The 19,602-nt window shown below is 46.0% G+C and overlaps 1 protein-coding gene across 1 annotated transcript in view; it reads right to left on the bottom strand.

The window, feature by feature from the left end:
• VWA3A (von Willebrand factor A domain containing 3A) overlaps positions 1 to 19,602 on the bottom strand; it is a 2,090,411-nt gene that overhangs the window by 1,604,063 nt on the left and 466,746 nt on the right. The window contains exon 13 of the mRNA XM_069645605.1: positions 19,346 to 19,484. Coding sequence (XP_069501706.1) covers positions 19,346 to 19,484 — 139 coding nt within the window. The remainder of the gene's footprint in view (positions 1 to 19,345; positions 19,485 to 19,602) is intronic.

Genomic DNA, 19,602 nt, shown 5'->3' with positions numbered 1-19,602 from the left:
TGTCACATTAAAGAGTCTTCTCGTGGTTTCGGCGGCTGTACCAATGTCTCCGAATAAGTATTTCAGGGGAGTTAGAGTGGATGGGATTTGCATTATTTCTTCAATAATTTCAGCCACACTACTCCAAAACGCAGCCACCAAGGGACAAGCCCAATACATATGAAAAATGTCTGCTTGCGGTCTACCACATTTCTCCGTAAATTTGGCCAGTTTTGCAGGGATGATTTTAAACTTGATCAGGCGTAACCCGGCATTTAGAGACATGGTTTTCATCAATTGGCAGTATTTGTGCCATTGTTCATCACCTATTGCTGTCCCCACATTTGACTTGCATGTTTTAATGGTGTGCTGGGATTGGCTGTGTGCTTGTATTAAGCCGTACAATTTGGATATGCCTACTTTCGTGCCATCATTGGATATTAAAGCTTGTATACATTCATGCGTGTCAGGTTCCTCTGGGAACGTCGGCTATCTCCCACTGAAGGCAGCTCTCATATGATGATATTGTAATAATGGTGCCCACAAAATCGTCTAGATTCACATATTTACCTTTCAGGTACATGTCCCGCATGTTCATCTGTTTATCTGTGTCCCAGGTTCTTTGTAAAGCCTCATCCAAGGTGGGGGAGATTCCAGGGAAGCGCCAAAGTGGGGCCTCTGGGTCATATGGTGTCTCTATGTTGATTTTTCCATATATTTTTGACCAAGCATGGACAGTGACACTAACAGTCAAATCTACAGGCAGACTTTGTGGCATGTGCTGAATATAACAGAACAAAGTTCAGTGGGGGGATGCAATATCTCTCTCCAGTGGTATGTGTGTGGCAGTGCCATCCTGGTCATACCAATACTTAGCAAATTGAGCTTGTGCTGTTAAATAATAGAGCTCGAAATCAGGTGCAGCGAAGCCCCCACTCGTAACGGTTCCACCAATGTATCCCATTTCATCCTTGCGACCCCTGCGCCCCAAATGAACATGGTGACTAAGAATTGGAGTTTAGTAAGAATACTCAGCCTGGCCACAGGGGGAAATTGACAAAATACAGGAGTTGGGAAGGACCACCATTTTCAGAAGTGATATCCGTCCGGTGAGGGAGATGGGAAGTTTGGCCCACAGTTGTAGCTTCACAGCCAGAAATTGAAGGTACGTTTCGTGATTATCAGCATATAATGTTTGTCATTCCCTTGACACATTGATGCCCAGGTAGCAAACTCAGGCTGCTGCCCACTTAAATCCACTAATATTCACAGGCATTCGTTAGCTGGTGTGAGTGGGAATAGTTCTGATTTAGAATTATTAATTTTATATCCTGAATATCGCGCAAATTCGTGAATGTCTCATTATGGGCTCAAGATTTAGTTCGGGATCTTGGACATAGAGGAGAGTGTCCTTCGCGTAAAGTGATATTATCTGTGGAGGAACCGTCATCCGAATCCCCGTGTCTGTGCCTTTTACACACAAAAGCGGCCATTGGTTCAATTGTTAGGGCGAAAAGTATTAGGGAAAAGGGGCAACCTTGTCTAGTCCCCCTAACAAGGAGAAACAATGCGGATATGGTATGGCTTGTAAGGACTCTTGCTCCTGGGCTGGTGTATAGGAGTCGAACGCATTGTATGAAGTATGGACCCAACCCGAAACAACCAAGCACCAAGAATAGGTATTCCCAGGATACAGAATCGAATGCCTTTTCGGTATCTAAGGCAGCCACCACAGCCTTCGCTTTCGGGCTCACCTGTGCCATCACCCCAAATAGACGACAGAGATTGAGGGGAGTGGACCTCATTGGAATGAAGCCATATTGGTCAGGGTACATCAATTTGGGCATGTTAGGGAGAAGCCTAGTCGAAGGAATTTTGGCAAATATCTTCGCATCTGTGTTGATTAAGGAAATGGGTCTGTAGGAGGCCATGTCGTGCGGGGGACGATGAGGTTTTAAGAGTATAGTTATGATAGCCTCCCGCATCGATTCTGGAAGTATGCCCCGTTCCATAGCCTCCTCCCACACGTTCAACAGGATAGGTGCCAGCTCCCTGTGATATTCTATATACAATTAAATTCCTAAGCCATCAGATCCTGGGGCTTTTCCAGATGCCAGTGCCTTAATGGCTACGACTATTTCTTCCTGGGTGATTGGTAATCCTAGGTATTGTTTAGCCTCGGGCAGGAGTACTGGGAGCCCCAGTTTACCCAAGTATTCCGAAGTGTCTTCCACAGTCTTCTCGTCATGGTTAGAATATAGTACAGAGTAGAACTGTGTGAATTCATCATTTATACATTTTTCTTGAGTCACCACGCTGCCTGAATACCTGCGATGGGGTTATGGTGATTTCCTGCTTTCAACATGTTGGCTAGGGATCTGCCTGCTTTGTCCCCCCCTCCCTGTATCTGTGAGCCCTTACGGGGGTGGGGATTTGCAGATTTCTATCAGCGCTTTATACAAGGATTCTGCCAAGTGGTGACCCCAATTACCAGCCTTCTAAAGAACGGAGTCAAGTTCAGTCGGTCAGCTGAGGCAGAGGAATTTTTTCAATTTCTGAACCAGTACACAACTGGTCCAGTCCTGGATGGAGAAGAACCTTTTTTTGTGGAAGCTGATGCTTCAGATGTAGCTATGGGAACAGTACTTTTGAAGCGACATCCATCAACAATGCAGCTACATCCTGTGGCTTATTTTTCAAAGAAATGTAACTCTGCGCAGAGAAACTACACAATTTCGGATTGTGAACTACCAGATTTCAAGACAGCTTTCATGGAGTGGAGACAGTGGGTTACAGTGCTGACTGGCCACAGAAATCTACCTTTAATGTCCAGATAGTTACAATAGTCTTTGTTTTTCGCAGGATATGACTTCATAATCACTTTAAAACCAGGTTGCTGAAATGGTAAGGCTGATGCTGTATTCAGATGTATTCCCGGTAGAGAGAAACCAAAGCAAATCGCGCCTGCACCAGTATGCAGTGATTATGTGGAATCACAAAGTAACTAGTCCAATTACAACAAATCCAAGATAACTAATACCAAAATAACAAATTTGGAAAAAATCTAAAAATGGGGTTGGGAGTGTGAATAGTGGTTTTGGGGTAGGGGAAAAGTATTAGAAACCAAAAAATGGGGGGTGGAGGGGTCCCCCCCTCCCAAAAACAACAAAAAAGGAATTTGTCATTTTGGAATTAGTTATTTTGGTATTAGTTGTAATTGGATTAGTTATTTGTGATTCCACATAATCACATGTAACCGCCTGAACCTCTCTTGAAGATCAGGATTTCTTGGTGGGTTATGTGGAGAAATTACAGAAGACTAAACTTTTGTGATGAGGTCACGGAAGATGATGACGCTGGATTAAATGCAGGAATGGAATGCAAAGGATCCGTCTACAGAGATTAAGGATGGGCTTCCATTTGATTACGCACCATTGTATCTGCCCTCTTCTGTTTTGAGAGAAGAGGCATTAAAGCAGTGTCATGATTCACCTCTAGCTGGACATCCGGTTACAGAAAGACGTTGGAATGCCTGCTGCGTCACTTCGAGTGGGAAGGAATGAGGATAGATTTGTTGAATTTTCTTCGAAACCTGTGAAGTCTGTGCTCGAGTCAAGTAAGATAATAAGAAACAAGCTGGGTTATTAGTTCCTTTGGGCATTCCTCCATGACCTTGGCATACAGTGTCCATGGATTCCATTGTGGATTTACTATAATTCTGCCAAGGACTCAACGTCAATTTCTCCTTTGTTAATCAAAAATATCATCCTAGTTTTTTACAGGAGACTTTATCTGAGGAGATTCCGGTCCGTAAAGTGGAGGACAGGATTAAAAGTATGGAAGAAAATGTGCTTAAAGCAGTTCAGGCTTTACAGCGCAGAAAGATTGGGTATAAGAAGTATGCAGATTTACATTGTAGAGCAGCACCTAGTTATTTTGCTGTGGAGTTGGTTTGGTTGTCTATAAATAATATAGCATTGAAAGGGAAGAACACATTTAGTCCCAGGTTTATTGGTTCTTTCAAGATTGAAGATATAATCACTCCTGTAACAATAAGACTAAAGTTAGCACCGAGTTTGAGGATTCAACCAAACCCCTATGTAAGCTTGTTAAAACCTTGCGCTAAGGGCACTCGGTTTCAGGAAGCTCCAGGTCCAATTGATGTAGAGGGATCCGAGAAGGAGTATGAAGTTCAGTCCATACTATACTCCCAAAAGTTGTGTGGGAATTTACAGTATTTGATGGATTGGAAGGGTTACGGACCCGAGGAAAGGTCGGTCTTGGGAGTGTGCGGAGGAAGTACATGTTCCACGTTTGGTTGCATGATTTTATCGTGCCAATCCTGTAAAACCAGACCCTGTGACAGGGTCATACGGGGGGCACCGTCAGGTCTCTGCCCAGAAATGTCAGATCCATGCCCAGAAACAAGAGGAAGAGCCTGGGGGAGAGAAGTTCTGAGTGTGAGGTTAAGTGGTAGTGCGTGGTATGTTTGAAGTGAGTTCTAAAGTCCTGGTTGTTTTTCCTTAACTGCAGCTCTTATGACAAGGGAATCATCCCATTCCAAGATGGTGAAGATCTCTTCATGGGATTCTCTTCATGGGTTCCAGAATCCATTGGGGCCATGAACTTCTCTGTTTGGACCAGCCGATGAAGGGCAGGGGTTGCAGGTTCAGAGTGCGAGATACTCACGTAAACCAGAATACTTGAGAGTTCCCTGTTGGCGTGAATTGTCAGGTCTGGATCATAAATTGATTGCCCAGTATGGGCCTCCTTAAAGAGGGTGACCTTCCCTATGAAATACTACCCTGTCCAAGCCAATCGGTTATGGACAGAATGGTGGTTCACTTGGAAGAGTAAAAATACCACCAGTTATTCACCAGCTGGATAACAAAGGGAGATGAGTCAGTACAGAAATCAAGTAGGGTATACATATGTTTGATAGGGTAACGAATGCTAGAGTAACCTGAAGTTGCAGTGAATAGTTGTTAAAGGGATGAGCGAATGTAGGTGGTAGCAAAAACTCTTTATAGCAAATTTTCCTCGATAGAATGTCCGGATTGGGGTGGTAGACAAACTTCCAAAACGTTTTTAGGGAGGTAGGGCAAAAGGGAAGGGGAGTTAATTTGGTTAGTGGGGACCCTGATTCTCGGACCAAACGAGGGTGCAAGCGTACAAAGTTCAAAGCACTCTGAGGAAGCAATGGCTAATCCGTAATAAGTCTGTAGAAGAAGGTAATCTGTCAAAAAAACTGGTAAACAGCAAAGCAGCAAGTACAAATCCAGTAGCAGTCTGTGGTACAAAATAGGTTCAGAAAGCCAGGTAATCGGCAATTGGGTAACACAAGAAAAAAGGCAGAGTGGTTTACAGCAAAGTATTCAGAGCCGAATTTCGGGAACCAGCCTGGAACGTTGGAAGTAAAGGAAACAAAGAACTTCAATCAGAAGCGCCCGCTGATTGTGAAGTACGCATAATTAAGCGTGTGGGCTGGCGCCTTCATTGATGACGTGCATCGTGGCGTAGGCTGCGGAGGATTGTCTCTGTGGCAACCAATCGTGGGCAGGACGGGGGCGTGACGCCATCCGAGGACCGAAGCGCTTGAAAGTGCAACGATCACGTAGGCGTCTTGGCAACCGCCAGGCGGGTTCTGTGGCCATGTGTTTGCTGTGTGTAAACACACAGCGACGGCTGCGAACGGCCAGCACGGGAACTGTGACAGAGGTCCTTTTTGTACCCAGGATTTAGGTTTGGTCGGTCACAGTACCTGTTTACAGTTCCAGGGACTGTCCAGCTGATCATGGTTTTGATGTACAGATGGCAACTTCTGCAGAGCAGGTGACCTCACGAGATCTCCAGGGAGCGAACAAGACAGGATTCAAAGGCAGTTACCCCGGTCAGGCGGCCACAGGAGATCTTCGGTTGGTTAACAAAGGAGCAGATCCTGCACAGCTTCCATTGAGACTGCAAAACTTGAAAATGAAGGAGCAGGTATTCTCTCCAAGATCCTTCAAGTTCCAAGGATACACTCGGACAGCTACGACTCCAGAGAGGTAGTCAGTCCACTTGGTGGTCAAGTGATACTTCCGAAAGCTAAGCAGGCATAGATCCTTGAGCAGGGTTCGTGGCTGGTCGTTCCCACTGGTCCAGCAATGACAAGGGCCTTATTGATATCCTGACAGAGGAGCAGGGTTTCACCGGGACTGTGCTGGAGTTGATCCTGGTCAGCTATAAAAGCCATCCTCTGGTCTTCAGTGGGCTGCACTTCTTTGATTAGGACTGGAAGGGTGCCCAGGTCAACCAATGGGAAGGATCTGCACAATTCAAACAGCAGTGGCTATCCAATCATGGATAGCCAATAGCCAAACATTCTTTGCAGAAAGAGACATCATATGACATCATATGACTTGCATGTGGATTGGGACATAACAGTCCCAGCCCCCACATCCTGCCACACAAATAGTCTGCCACTTTTCCCATGAAACTAGAGGCTTACCCGGCATAGACCTTTCCATATATGGCAATCCCAGACCGAGACAGCAGAAAAAAGGTCAAAGGACAACAAGGCCAAAGGACAGTCTAAAAATCTCATAGCATGGCCATTTTAGAGAATTTGATACTCTCTATGGCATTATGAGATAAAAATTCAAAAGTGCACATGTAAAATGTCAAAAACAAGGTAGATAATATCAGCTGCCACAAGCCCATCCTGGATTGCATTATAACTGCAAAGTTACGAATGAAAGAATTAGACGGATACAAAGTATTCAAACCACACTTCATTTTATAGGTGAAGTGCGCAGCTTTTATAATACAAGAAACTCACTATGGGAGACAATCTCCCAGTACTGATAGTTTAAGGGACTGATCATTTTCCCCCAAAGAAGCAGCAAAGAAGCAGCACAAAGCAAGATGCAAGTAAAGTCTAAGGGCCTCATCACGAGTGGGCAGAATCCTGCCAGTAAATCCGCCAAGATACCTCCCAATGCTATTAGCCTTACTGCAACTATTCGCACCGGATCCCAAGTTGCGGGGGTGTAGTAAGTGCCCATTTATTCTGGGTCCATTGGACCCAATAGGGCATTTTCGGCGCAGTTACCGCAGTGCTAATAGCACTGCAGTAATTGTGCTGAAAATGGGCGGAAAGTCGGTGGATTACCCTTGGGCGGAGCAGTAATGCAGCAGTAATAGCGTTACTGCTGCATTTTTACCACTCCGCCAGACTTATGAGGCCCTAAATCTTTACTCACCTCCAAAAAGTCAGGTCAGCAGACAAAACAAAAACAAATGGTTTTGCATATAAATCAGACTAAACTAGACACAACTAGTACCACTCCCTCTTTCAGCCAATGCCTCACCTGCAATTCCACACCAGTCTCAACCACCAACTTCTCAGCACTCTATTCCACCACACCTCCTCCGTCTGGTCTCTTGATCCACCTTCTCTCCTCATGACCTCACCCTCCTAACCTCACACTCTGCCTTTCAGTCACTACCCTTATATACTATGTGTTTTCTAACTCTATTCCCCCCTTCCATTGGTTCCAGCGCTCAGCTGACGACTGACTCAAAGGACCAATCATGACCTATCTTTTCCCCAGCTTGCCTGTCCTGCAGAGATTAATGAGGAACCCCACTAACCCCTTTGGAACTGTCTCCACTGTGACTGTAGAAATAACCAGCAGAAAAGACAACCCTATGGGGAAAGGGGGAGCGGAGAACATAAAAAAACCTACAGATACCGATTCGCTGATCCTGCCTTCTAGGTTCCCTGCTCTTAGGGTATCTATAATCAAACACAAAATACAATTAGCTTAACTAAGTTTCAATTGCCTAAATATAGATGTTAACCTAGTTCTTTTCTTATTCTTTTTCATCATACCCGATTGCCTCCTCTTCACTTCTAGAAGGTTTTCATCTTAACTGCTGCCGCCATGTGCGATGCTTGTTCTTCGATATTGCCTCTACAGTCTTTTACTAAAGACCTAGACGACTTATCCTTGAATGCCCTGCTGTGCCGCCTTTTTTCTCAAGTCTTTGTCATTCACTGCGCACCCATGGTTTACTCAATTTCCAAAAGATCCTTTAATTCACTGCGCTACAGTGCTCACTAAATGCCCATTGTAAAGGCATCATGAAGGTCTCGCACAACAGATTCAGAATTCAAAACAAACACTTTTATTAACTTAAATGTCAGGATTGAAAAAGGCCTATCTTGCCCTATGTGAAGGTGGGATTTCCCTACCTAAATAAAACTAAGGAAAGTCTGAGTCAGAGAGTTCAACTGAAGAATCTGTGCGTCCAAAACCTATACTTGCCCTCACAATTAATCTATACAATGTGTAGGGATGCCAGCAACCAAAATAAACAGTGTCCAACAAAGTTCTGAGCATCTTCCAGCCTGCAGCTTCCTTTCAGCTCCCTTCTCCAAGTATAAAAAAACAGTACTAGCAAAAGTCTCAAAGTCACCTCTCTTCAGTTCAGAATAATGCAGTTTTAACCAGCGCTCATGGTTCCCCTCCCCAAGTTCGAAATAACACAAATCCAAGCACCAACGACTCTAGACTTTGCCCTCAAGTCAATAAATGAATCAAGTCTTAGGGCTCCCTTCCCCAAGATGTTGAGTTCAGCAACACAAAAATGTCCTTTGCCTCTGTAAAGGTCTTTGCCACTCACGTGCCTTCTTTTTTGATTGGGGATTCATGTATAAATTGTAACTGTGTTTAAAGTCTTGATTAGTTCTACTTCAAATGTAATTTTCTTTGATATGCAGTTTTCATCTCATAACACAGCATATATTGGTTTCACTTGGATTTAAAACTTCATTTCCAGTTTAACACTTGATGGTTTTACTTGATTTTACTATTCTGTTTTGGCTTCTGAACTTAATATGTAATAGGTTTGCTCTTTGGTAAAGTTTTCACTCAGTTCGGCATTCAATAGATGTTAATTGTACTTTTATGGTTTTGTTCAGTTTAGTATTCAATAGGCACAGGTTGCGCTCAGAACACATTTTAACCCATGGTGCAAGTTTCATTCAGTTCGATGTTCAATAGGCGCGGGTTGCACTCAAAACACACTTTGTATTCAGCCTGCTGTGTAACACTTCTTTAATTCACTTCAAATGAAATGTCCAATGCTCTGTGACTTTCGAGAACATGTTTCCTCAAACACGCGATCACTCTGATACAAAGTATTCCTCTAGGAAAGTTCAAATACTCGCATGTCAGGTTTTTCCTTAGCTAAAAACTCACTGGTTGTGTTTAAGTGTCTTCCAGCAGCGCAGATCGCTTGGCCTTCTGCTTTCCATATCAGGGTTCCGCCTCCTGCCCCTCAGGCACTCCTGTGTTGCCTTCTGAACATAGGGGAACAAGCAATTTGAATCCAATGGAAAGAGACAGCGTCTCCACATGGCTCCCTTCCCAACGATTGATCTGCTCCACGGAGCGCCAGCTCCTACGCCACGCTTCCATAGGCAGTCTCCCTCTGCAGACCTCAGCTCCTCGGCGGGATTCTTCAATACGGTTCCCTGCTGCTTCTCTTGGCCCTTTGCTGCTGCTTTGACTCCGCCTCCACGTTCACTTCCTGCTCTTAAATTGGGCTCATTTTATGCACCTGCAGCCCCTGGACAGGCTGCAGATGCAAATGTCCCATTAACCCTGTCTGACCACAATTAAAGGGACATGCCCGACCCTTACAACTCTCAGCAAGCATCTTCCTCGTCCCAGTACCAGAGTGGTAAACGAGCATAGTCTTCATTGCTCTTGGTTGACTCTTCCTCGTCCCGGTACTGTCAATTGTCATATGTGAAAGAATGAGGGGAACTGACTCGCAAACCATGAAGGTTGGGTTGATCATCAATAGGGAAAGTGGGATACCATGTCTCGCCCAAAAGCACCCCACTCCCAGTCCCCAAGGACCCTCCACCCAGGTGATTCCCCCACCTCACTTGTCCACCCCCAGGGTGAGGATCCAAAAGACATGGCCTTTCCTGGCCACTTGCATAGAGGACCCAAGGGGAAAAGGCGTGAGAATACCCTCAGGTTTCTCACACCATGTTCTTTGAATTCACTACGCTGCACGCTTCACCCTTCTGTCCGAAGTCATTTTATTCATTGTGCAACCATGCTAACCTTACAGAAACCTTTGCCTCGGAGAATAAAGTGCTACTAGGCGACGCATCCAACGTTGCAGTATGTGACAAAAGAAAAAAACACCCCGACGTGAAATACGCTCTGACGCGCGTATCAATATGTGCTTTCCTCAAACTGGGCCCGAGCTGGAGGAGATTACGTGCACCCCGACAGGCAGGCCCCAACCCAGGACAAAGAATACGGACCTTAGGACTTCAAAGCCCTCACTAAATACGGTCTTCGACCAAGGGGAATAAAATCTCTGAACCTTGGAGTCTCTAAGTTGGAAGAGACTCACAAAACATTAACCATGAAGTAAATGGTTCAATCTATGGAATGATTATTTCTTTTCACACAGATATCTCACATAAAATGTACAATTCTCTCTCTGCAATTCAAACAACTGCATTTAACTTTTTCTCTCTGCTCTGCCTTCCCATCTTGGCATAGCATCTCACGAATATCTTCAAATCTCTTCTATGTAGTATATATGTTCTTTTGCTTCTAAGGTTTATGAAAGGTGTTTCACTAATACTCGTACAATGTCACACAGATGAACAAGTTACTTACCAACTGGTAATGTTCTTTTGAATGGATGTTCCTCCAACGCATTCTACATCTTTGACATGTATTGTCCACAGCTGTGCACTTCGGAAACTTTTTCGGCAGAGGGCGTCCTGTGTCGATGGCATCAGGTCCATGTCCCTCGAGGGCCTCCGTCGAGGATGACGTCACAGGAGGTTATAAATAGGACACACGGTGCCCGTAGCCTCAGTTTAAGTTTTTTCCCCCAGAACGTGTGACACCAGTCTGATGCCTGCTAGACTGCATTTAGCCTTGTGGAAAGGGAAGCTGCAATCGCATAGGAAATTCTCCTGAGGGGCAGGCTGGGAGGGCGATGTGGAATGCGTTGGAGGAACATCCAGTCGAAAGAACATTACCAGTTGGTAAGTAACTTGTTCTTCGAATGGATTGTGTTCTCCAACGCATTCCGCATCTTTGACAGACTCCCAAAGCAGTACCAGTAAATGGAGGAGGGAAAAGAATTTAGAATACCCAATTTGATTGCGGAATAAAGAACCGCCTTCCCAAAGGCCATATCCCGACCATGGATTGTATCCAGGGAATAATGTTTTACAAATGTATGGATTGAAGCCCAAGTAGCGGCATCACAAATATTCCTAATAGGAACACCCCGCTGGAGGGTGGTGGAAGTAGCCATGCCCCTAGTGGAATGAGCTCTCAACCTTTCAGGAGGGTCTTTACCCGCCAACCGGTAACACTCCGTAATGGTAAGGATAATCCACCTGGACAAGGTCCGTTTGGTAACAGGCTGGCCCAATCTGTGTCCAGCATAGCCTACAAAGAGTTGATCTTCCCCTCTGACCCTGGACATCCTAGAAATGTAAAAGCTAAGAGCTCTCCTAGGATCTAAATGATGGAGACGTTCCTCTTCCTTACCAGGATGAGGAGGGTAGAAAGATGGAAGAACCACCTTCTGACTCAAATGATATTCAGAGACTACCTTATGTAGAAAAGAAGGACGTACTTGCAGTACAACTCTGTCCTTGTGAAACACAGTAAAGGGCGGCTTTGCTGAAAGTGCCTGCAATTCACTTACTCTGCGAGCGGAAGGAACCGCAACCAAGAACAGTCTTGAAGGACAGTAATCTCAAAGGACGTTTAAAGAGTGCAAGGGTTTAAACGGAGTACCCATGAGAAATCTCAAAACCAAATTTAAATCCCGAACCGGCACCTGGAAAGGGGACGGCGGGAATACATTAGTCAATCCTTTAAGAAACAGAGAAATCAAAGGAATCTTAAAGTAAGAGCATTCTTCAGACGAGCGCTTAAAGATAGATAGCGCCACCAGGTAACCTTTAATGGTACCCACTTGAAGGCCCCTGTGGGCCAAAGAAAGCAAGATAGACAAAACATAGGAATGGAGCACTGAAAAGGATAAACATTGTGATCCCTGCACCAGTTGCAGAACTTACGCCAATGGTACAGGGATTTTGTTGCAGGCTGCCTGGCCGACAGCAACACCTCCATCACGTCATCCGGGAGGTCCCAATCCTTATACCTCCACCTTTCAGATACCAAGCGTGAAGTTTTAGAGTCTTGACCTCTGGATGGAGAACCTGACTCTTTCCCCGTACCGAGAGCAGAAAAGCCTTCAGGGCCAGCCTGATGGCTCTCAGCTCTAACAGATTGATGTGGAGTCTGGACTCCGACAGAGACCAACAACCGCTGGCGGTCAAGCTGTTGGCATGAGTGCCCCATCCTGTGACTGAAGCGTCCGTCACGACAGTCACCTCTGGCCACGGTTGCCAAAACGGTTCCCCATTCATCAGGCTCCCTTCATTCACCCACCACAGAAGGTCCTGGGAGACCGAGCGTGGGATCGGAACAGGATCCGTAATCTTGCCGGAGAACTGCAACCACTACATCTTGAGGGCCCATTGCAGGGATCTCATCCGCAGCCTGGCCTCTGGCATCAGAAAAATGCAGGAAGTCATGAGGCCGAGCAACCTTAAGAACTCGAACGCCGGGAGACTCTGGGCATGTTGAAACTTGTCCACCATCGGCACAATGTGATGAGCCCTTATCTTGGGAGGCCAACACTTCCCCAAGGACGTGTCCAACACAGCCCCGATGTACTGGAGCAGTTGGGAAGGCGTCAGGTGCGACTTCTTAAAATTCAGGGAGAAGCCCAGCCTGTGGAGGGTGCGGCAGGTGACACCGAGATGATCCAAAGCTAGCTCGGGAGAGCGCTCCCGGGTCAGCCAGTCGTCCAGGTAGGGGTAGACGTGAACCCCCCCTCTCCCCTGAGGTACGCTGCCACCACCACCAACATGAGCTTGGTGAAGACCCTCAGGGCGGAGGTCAATCGAACAGCAGGACCCGAAACTGAAAGTGCGAGTCGCCAGCCGCAAACCTCAGGTACTTCCTGTGCACGGGATGGATCGGCACATGGAAGTATGCATCTTTGAGGTCCAGAGACACCAACCATTACTGAAGTTGAAGGGCCTGGAGGACTTGAGAAAGAGTGACCATCTTGAACTTGTCCCTCTTGAGAAGTTTGTTCCACCAACGCAAGTCAAGGATGGGTTTCAATCCCCCGTCTTTCTTTGGGATCAAAAAATAAGGGGAATACCAACCCTTGTTCCTCTCCGCTACAGGCACCAGTTCTATGGCACCTTTCTCCAGCAGAGACAAGATTTCCTGCTCAAGGAGCGGATCCGGACTCTTCAAAGAATGTTTCCCCGGTGGATAGTCATGAGGCCGCTGAAGGAAGGAAAGGCAGTAGCCGTGGGCTATGGTATCCAGAACCCACGCATCTGAAGTAATGGCACACCATTCTTCGAGATGCTGAGACAGTCTGCCCCCAAACGGCGAACCATGGGACATGGCCTCACGACTGTTTGGAAGCGTCTGCGGCAGTGCCTGAAGGCAAAGAGGCAGCTGCCTAAGCGGCTTTGGCACCACGATTTCCCCGACCACGACGGGTACTTTTTCGCTGGCCCCTTTGACTGGCGGCCCCTCTCATTCTACCAAAGGAGGAGTAGAAATGAAAGGAACCTCCCCTACACTGCTGTCCCCTATGACGAAAAGGCGGAGGTTGACGCACCGTGGCGCTTAAAGACTTTGCCACACCTTTTGAGGTCTGCAATCTCAAGTCTCTCGTCAGCCTTGCTGCCAAATAAATGTGCGCCATCAAAAAGGGCATATTCCGAAGACGGGCTTGCACATCCGGAGCAAACCCCGACTTCCGCAACCACGCAAATCTGCAAATAACGGTGCTCGCAGCCAAGGACCGGCTCACAATGTCATCCGTATCCAAACCCGACTGAAGGGCCTCACACATGACATCCTTGCCATCCTGCACGATAGCAAGGAAACCATCCCTTTCTTCCCCCTCCAGAATACGCTCAGCCGCAAAAGCAACACAAGACCACAGAGTGTGTGTAAACCTTGCCAAGGCACACGTGGAGCTGATTTCAAGGCCATGCTCCCAGCAGAAAACACCTTCCGCGCCCAACCGTCAAAGCGCTTGTCATCCCTATCCGGAGGGATGGTAGGGTACGCCACCTGCCTGGAGGTGGCCGTAGCCGCCTGAACCACCAAACTCTCAGGAGTGGGGCGAGTAGACAAAAAGCTGGGGTCGCTAACGGAAGGGCAGTATTTCTAGGTACGTTTTTATTCACCGCCGGAAGAGATTCCGGGGCCTGCCAAGCAGCTGCCACCCTTTTCTACAAGGTAGAATTAAATGGCAAAACAGGGTCAGAGGGCGGACCTTGATCTAAGAGGTCTGTTAGATCATCTTGCAAAAAGTCTTCTGGAGGACTAGATCAGCCCAGATATTCCGAGACTTGTGCCATGAGTCTCCTATAAGAAGACTGTGCATGAGCCCCAGGCTAAGGTCTACCAAACTCCACTTCTGGGGAAGTGTCCAGTCCACTTGCATCATGGAGGGTCTGTCTCAACTCCTCCAACTGACGGTCCCCAGAAAACATTGGAGCATCATCAAGGTCACCAGGTTCCTTTCCTCCTCTTCAAAAATATCATCCAGAAGGGGTTGAAACCCAGGGCTGGAGACAGAAGAGGGCCTGGAGGCCAAAACTGGCATTTCCGACTTCGATGTAGCCTTTCTTGGAGGATCCACAATGTCTGGGTAATCCATCAGCAAATTCTGAGAAAAAATTCCTGAAGGCGCAGATAGCGCTGAAGGCTTCGATGTAGAGAGCAATGACAACCTCGACGTCGAGATCACCGAAGGCTTCGGCGTGGACACAGGTGCCGTGCCCTCAATAGGTTGCTGCGGTCTCGCTGGGGACGAGAACCGAGACCTAGAGACAAGTCTCTTGCGACCTTTTGAAACCTTGTCCGTACAGGACCTCGACGGCTCCCGATGTGTGTCGCGTCGCGAACCCGAAGGCGTGCGAGCCACAGACCAAGACCGATCCAGCTCGGCTTCGTCAGAAGGTGCGACCGGACCCGTGTCTTGAAGATAGCCATCATAGATTTCTTGAACACTGTCCATTCCTCCGGAGTCTAGGACTTCGTAGGGCACGTAACCTTCCTCGAGGCACCATCCTCCGAGAACGACGGGGAAGGTGACCGGTGACGGCGCTTCCGCGAGTGCCGGGTCAGGGAAGACAAGTGGCGTTAACCACTCTGGGATCGAGAACCCCGGGATTCCTTCCGACACAGAGGGTCGCCCCTTGAGTCATCGGTGGAAACCCCCTTGGACTTGGAAGTCCGGGATTTAACAGGCTTCAAACCCCTACCTACCTGGAGCTTCCCCTTCCGCTCCCGCAAGGCCTTTGCAGTCAGCGACTGGCATTTTGAGCAGTTGTTGGTGTCATGCAACTCGCCAAGGCACCACAAACAAATGCGGTGGGGGTCGGTGAGCGACATCTTGGACTTGCAGGTCTTGAAACTGGACCAAGGAGTCGGAGGGGTCGAAGAGAAAGACATCTTCAATGAAGAAAACACACGCGCCAAGTCTCACAAAGTTAACACGTTCGCATAAAAAATGAAACTGAGGCTACGGGCGCCGTGCGTCCTATTTATAACATCCTGTGAAGTTGTCCTAAACGGAGGCCATCGAGGGACCTGGACCCGACGCCATCGACGCAGGACGCCCTCTGCCGAAAAAGTTTCCGAAGTGCACAGCTGTGGACATTACATGTCAAAGATGTGGAATGCGTTGGAGGACACAATCCATTCAAATAATCATTTGTAGATGCTAGTTCTGTTCGATGTTCTTTGTCTTTTGTTTTTTTGTATTTTAGGCATATGAATTGGTTTTCCTCCTTGTTTTAAAAAACTGCGATTAAAATCCATAATGGCAAATCCCAACTAGTAATTTCTCACATTATCTGTTCCTTTTAGATCATCATGTCAAAAATGCACTACAGGATATCTGTTGTAGATACCCGTAGCTGTACACTTTAATTTACTAACAAGTGCGAATTAATTTCTTTTTCCTCCTTGTTCTCAGACCAGACCTGACAGTTATGTAGGTGAAAGACTTAAAAATAAAAACACCCCTTCTTCAGCATGGATCTGGTAACAGTCTATGATGGATTCCCTGCTGTTTTACTGGTGTGCTATGGGCATGTAAATTAATTTTCCTTATGCTGCAGTGAGTTGTCTTTCCGGGGAGTTGGACGCTGTATGGTTTTGTGGACGAGTCATAGTCCTTGTTAGTTGCAGCGTTTGCGCTTTTCTGTTAATCTGTTTTTTGCATGCTGGTTCCTGTGGTCCTGTAAAATACAAGAGAAAACTGTGGCCAGAACCAGCACTTGAAGGTATTAGGGCATGGCCAGCGGTACTGTTAACCACATTTATAGCACACATGGCAGGAAAGGAAAGGAATGGCAGCTCTCACCCCACCATCCTGTTTGACAGGGTCAAGTCCCTGACCCTGTCACAATTGGGAAGGCATTCTAGCTGAAGTGCAGTGCTGACCTCTAGAGCTTTGGCCAACCAGAATGAGTGGTTGGTTTTGTTCCGAAAAAGATCCCCTAAACAACAAAGATTAGAAAATCATCCATAATAACTATTAAATGAAGCCAATGTCATCTAGTTTAAAACCAAAGAGTCTTTAGGCATTGCCAAACATCTTTAGATGAAAGAAATTGATTATAGCAATGTGAATTTCTTTAAACTTCCTTCATTATTGCTCTGTGTATTGTAACACAAATTTAGTTTTAGCTAACTTACTTTTTAATTTTACTGCACTTACTGTTAGGTAAGAATTGGTGCAGTCACACTGTTTGAGACTACACAACACTAATCTGCTTGGTATTAGGTAACCCCCTTTTTGGTATAGCTCTGTACTACATAAGTTGGTAGTGTGACTGAGCAGCCGGGCCTATCTCAAGAGGGGTAAATGTGAGCTGTAGAGCTGTAGCAATGAAATTCGCCGATACAAGTAACTAAGTAACACTTACACTCAAGGTTTCAGCTATACATAATTATTTATTTAGCATCAAGTTTTAAATAAGCATTTGTTAAAAAGGCAATTCATGTAATAATAAAAAAATACTTTAAAAATACTTTTCAGAATCAGAAAAAGTTAATTGATACTCTTTGGATATGCTTCTTACGCACTTCCTACACCTTGAGGGGACTTCATTCACAAGGATAGCAATGGCATTTATATATCACAGTATCTATACTTTGCAGATTTTGAGGTTGCAGAAAAGAAAAGCTTAAGGAAGGAAAAAGGTTAATCAGGTTCTCCTTATATGTGAGAACACTTAAATCTTCCAATGAAATCTAGAAAAGCCGTTCACACCAATAACAGCCTAAAACAAGTTACCGCCTATGAGGGACAGCAATATCAAAGTCAATGGGCTAGAAGATTCTGCAGGGAGCCTGGACAGCCAAAGTCAATTTGAAAAAGTTTATGGAGCTGCGGCACTTCTTAGCTAGAGGTCTCTTAGCTACAGAGAGTTTGTAAAAATCACTTGTAAGCTTTTAGGTCTGTGAAAGCAGAGTTGGAATGAAATCTAAAAGTAAGCTAATGCAATTCCCACCTGAGAAAAGCACAGCTAAAAAGACAATGAGGCAAGTACCCCAAGTCTATACAGTACCTCTGGTTTAAGGAAGAGTGGTCTAGCTTGATTCTAACCTGTTATAGCGGTGCAGACCCCATGTTCCTGAGACTCAGTCATGGGGACAAGAGGCAGGACAGCTGAAGGGCTCCTGCGGTGGTAGTTTGGAGGTCGTCGGCAGCTACGGGCTCTTTTCGGTTCAGAGGCACTTCAAGGTTTCAGCGCTTAGCAAACAGCACCGTCGTGGATCTCGGATACTAGTTGGGCTTCCTTCACTCCTTGGGTCCTGCACTCTGGCGAGGGAACTCGTGCTATGGTCGTCCTGTTTCTGGTCGGTCCTTGGGAGACTACTGGAGCTTCTGGCCAGATTTCAGACGTTGCACTTGACTTTGGATTTCTCGACCCCTGGCACTCGGTTCTTGCAGCAGCGAAGAAGTACACCCAGAAAGGGAAGATGGTCCAGTGGAGTTCGTCTCAGGGTTAGTTTGTCCCACTGACTATCCAAAGGGAAGAAGTCGTCCCTTCCGGAGCTTCTCTGTCGAATCGAAAAAGGAGTTTCAGCACAGCTTCGCCGGGCAATTCAAAGGTCCAGGAGGATGAAGCAAGTTTCGTTCACAGTTTCTTCGTCTGGTATTTCTCCCAGTGGTCGACTCTGCCTCTAGTCCCAAAACCATCGCCTTTTAAGCAGGTTTCTCCCATTCATGCACAGCCTAGGCACCTCCCTCACATCCTGCCTTTCCAAACACAGTGGAGCAAGAGACGGGCTTCAGGGCTGAAGCCCGCCAAAGGCAAAATGAACAAAGGGCTAAAACCAGACTCAACGCACAGAGTAAAACCCAAGAGAAACCTCACACACAGAAAATGGTGAAAAAAGACGACCAGGGCCATTTTGACAAAAACGGTCACCCATGGGTGCTGTACTGCAGCTGAGGATTCAGCCTCCCGTATAAAAGCACAATGGTAGGAAAGTTAAACCACTGCCACCAGCCATTTAAAGTAGTAAGGGTAACGTTTTTTTTTTTTTTTTACATGAGAATGTGGGATAAGGGGCTACTAGGTAACCCCCCCCCCCGACCACTCCCTAGCACTACACATAAGATGGTGTGTGCTGGACCTACAAAGAGAAAATGTAAGTAAAGTCACTTTACTTTTCTTAGGAACGGTAGATCACGCAAGAAAAGGTATTTAAAGCTTATGAGAAATCTAAAGGATTTCTCTGTGACACTGCACTGAAGGTGCTGTGTATCACCATACAAAAAGTAGATGCCTATGGAGTTTGTTAGACTCCAAAAACAGTGGAAACACATAATCCAATTCAGGTCAAAACACATGAGAGTGAGAGTGAGAAAAAGCTCCCACTCACTCCAGGGTTAAAATTAAAAGTCCTTAAGTCCAGCAAAAGAGCTGGGGGTCTGTAAGGTTGAAGTGAATTAGCACAGAAATAAGAATTCTCCCTAGCACGTACTTACTTCCATATCTTTAACAAGCCAATTTAAAAAATGATGATTTCTTTTGTTTAAAATGTCCTTTTTAGCCCTTAAGAAAGTTAGTCCATTTATGCCTCAAAAAACATCATTTACAGCTGGCAATTCTCAATACCATCTTTCTAATGGAAGGGGGGATGGGTTAATCTTATTCAATAATGACACATTTAATGACAGGAATGCATACCTTTCAGGCCGTTCTTTTTCAACCACTCCACAGAGGTTTTGGGAAGAAAGCCTGGTGTTTCTATAACAAGTGGGCCTTCATGATTCACTGGTCGAGGTAGAAACTTATTTGGAGGCATCTTTGCAACCTCTGTGGAAATCTAAAACAATCCAAGAAACAAGGTTACAGAGAACATATCTCATTTATAAGCAATGTAGAGAATTCTTCAGTCCACAGAAAGTCCAAAGAAATGATATCAAGAATAGAATGCTGTCAAA

This window comes from Ambystoma mexicanum, chromosome 2p (genome assembly GCF_040938575.1).
Source record: "Ambystoma mexicanum isolate Mex_15411 chromosome 2p, UKY_AmexF1_1, whole genome shotgun sequence".
NCBI classification, from domain to species: domain Eukaryota; kingdom Metazoa; phylum Chordata; class Amphibia; order Caudata; family Ambystomatidae; genus Ambystoma; species Ambystoma mexicanum.
The sequence above is the reverse complement of the archived record's forward strand: the minus strand, read 5'-3'. Positions and strand labels throughout refer to the sequence as shown.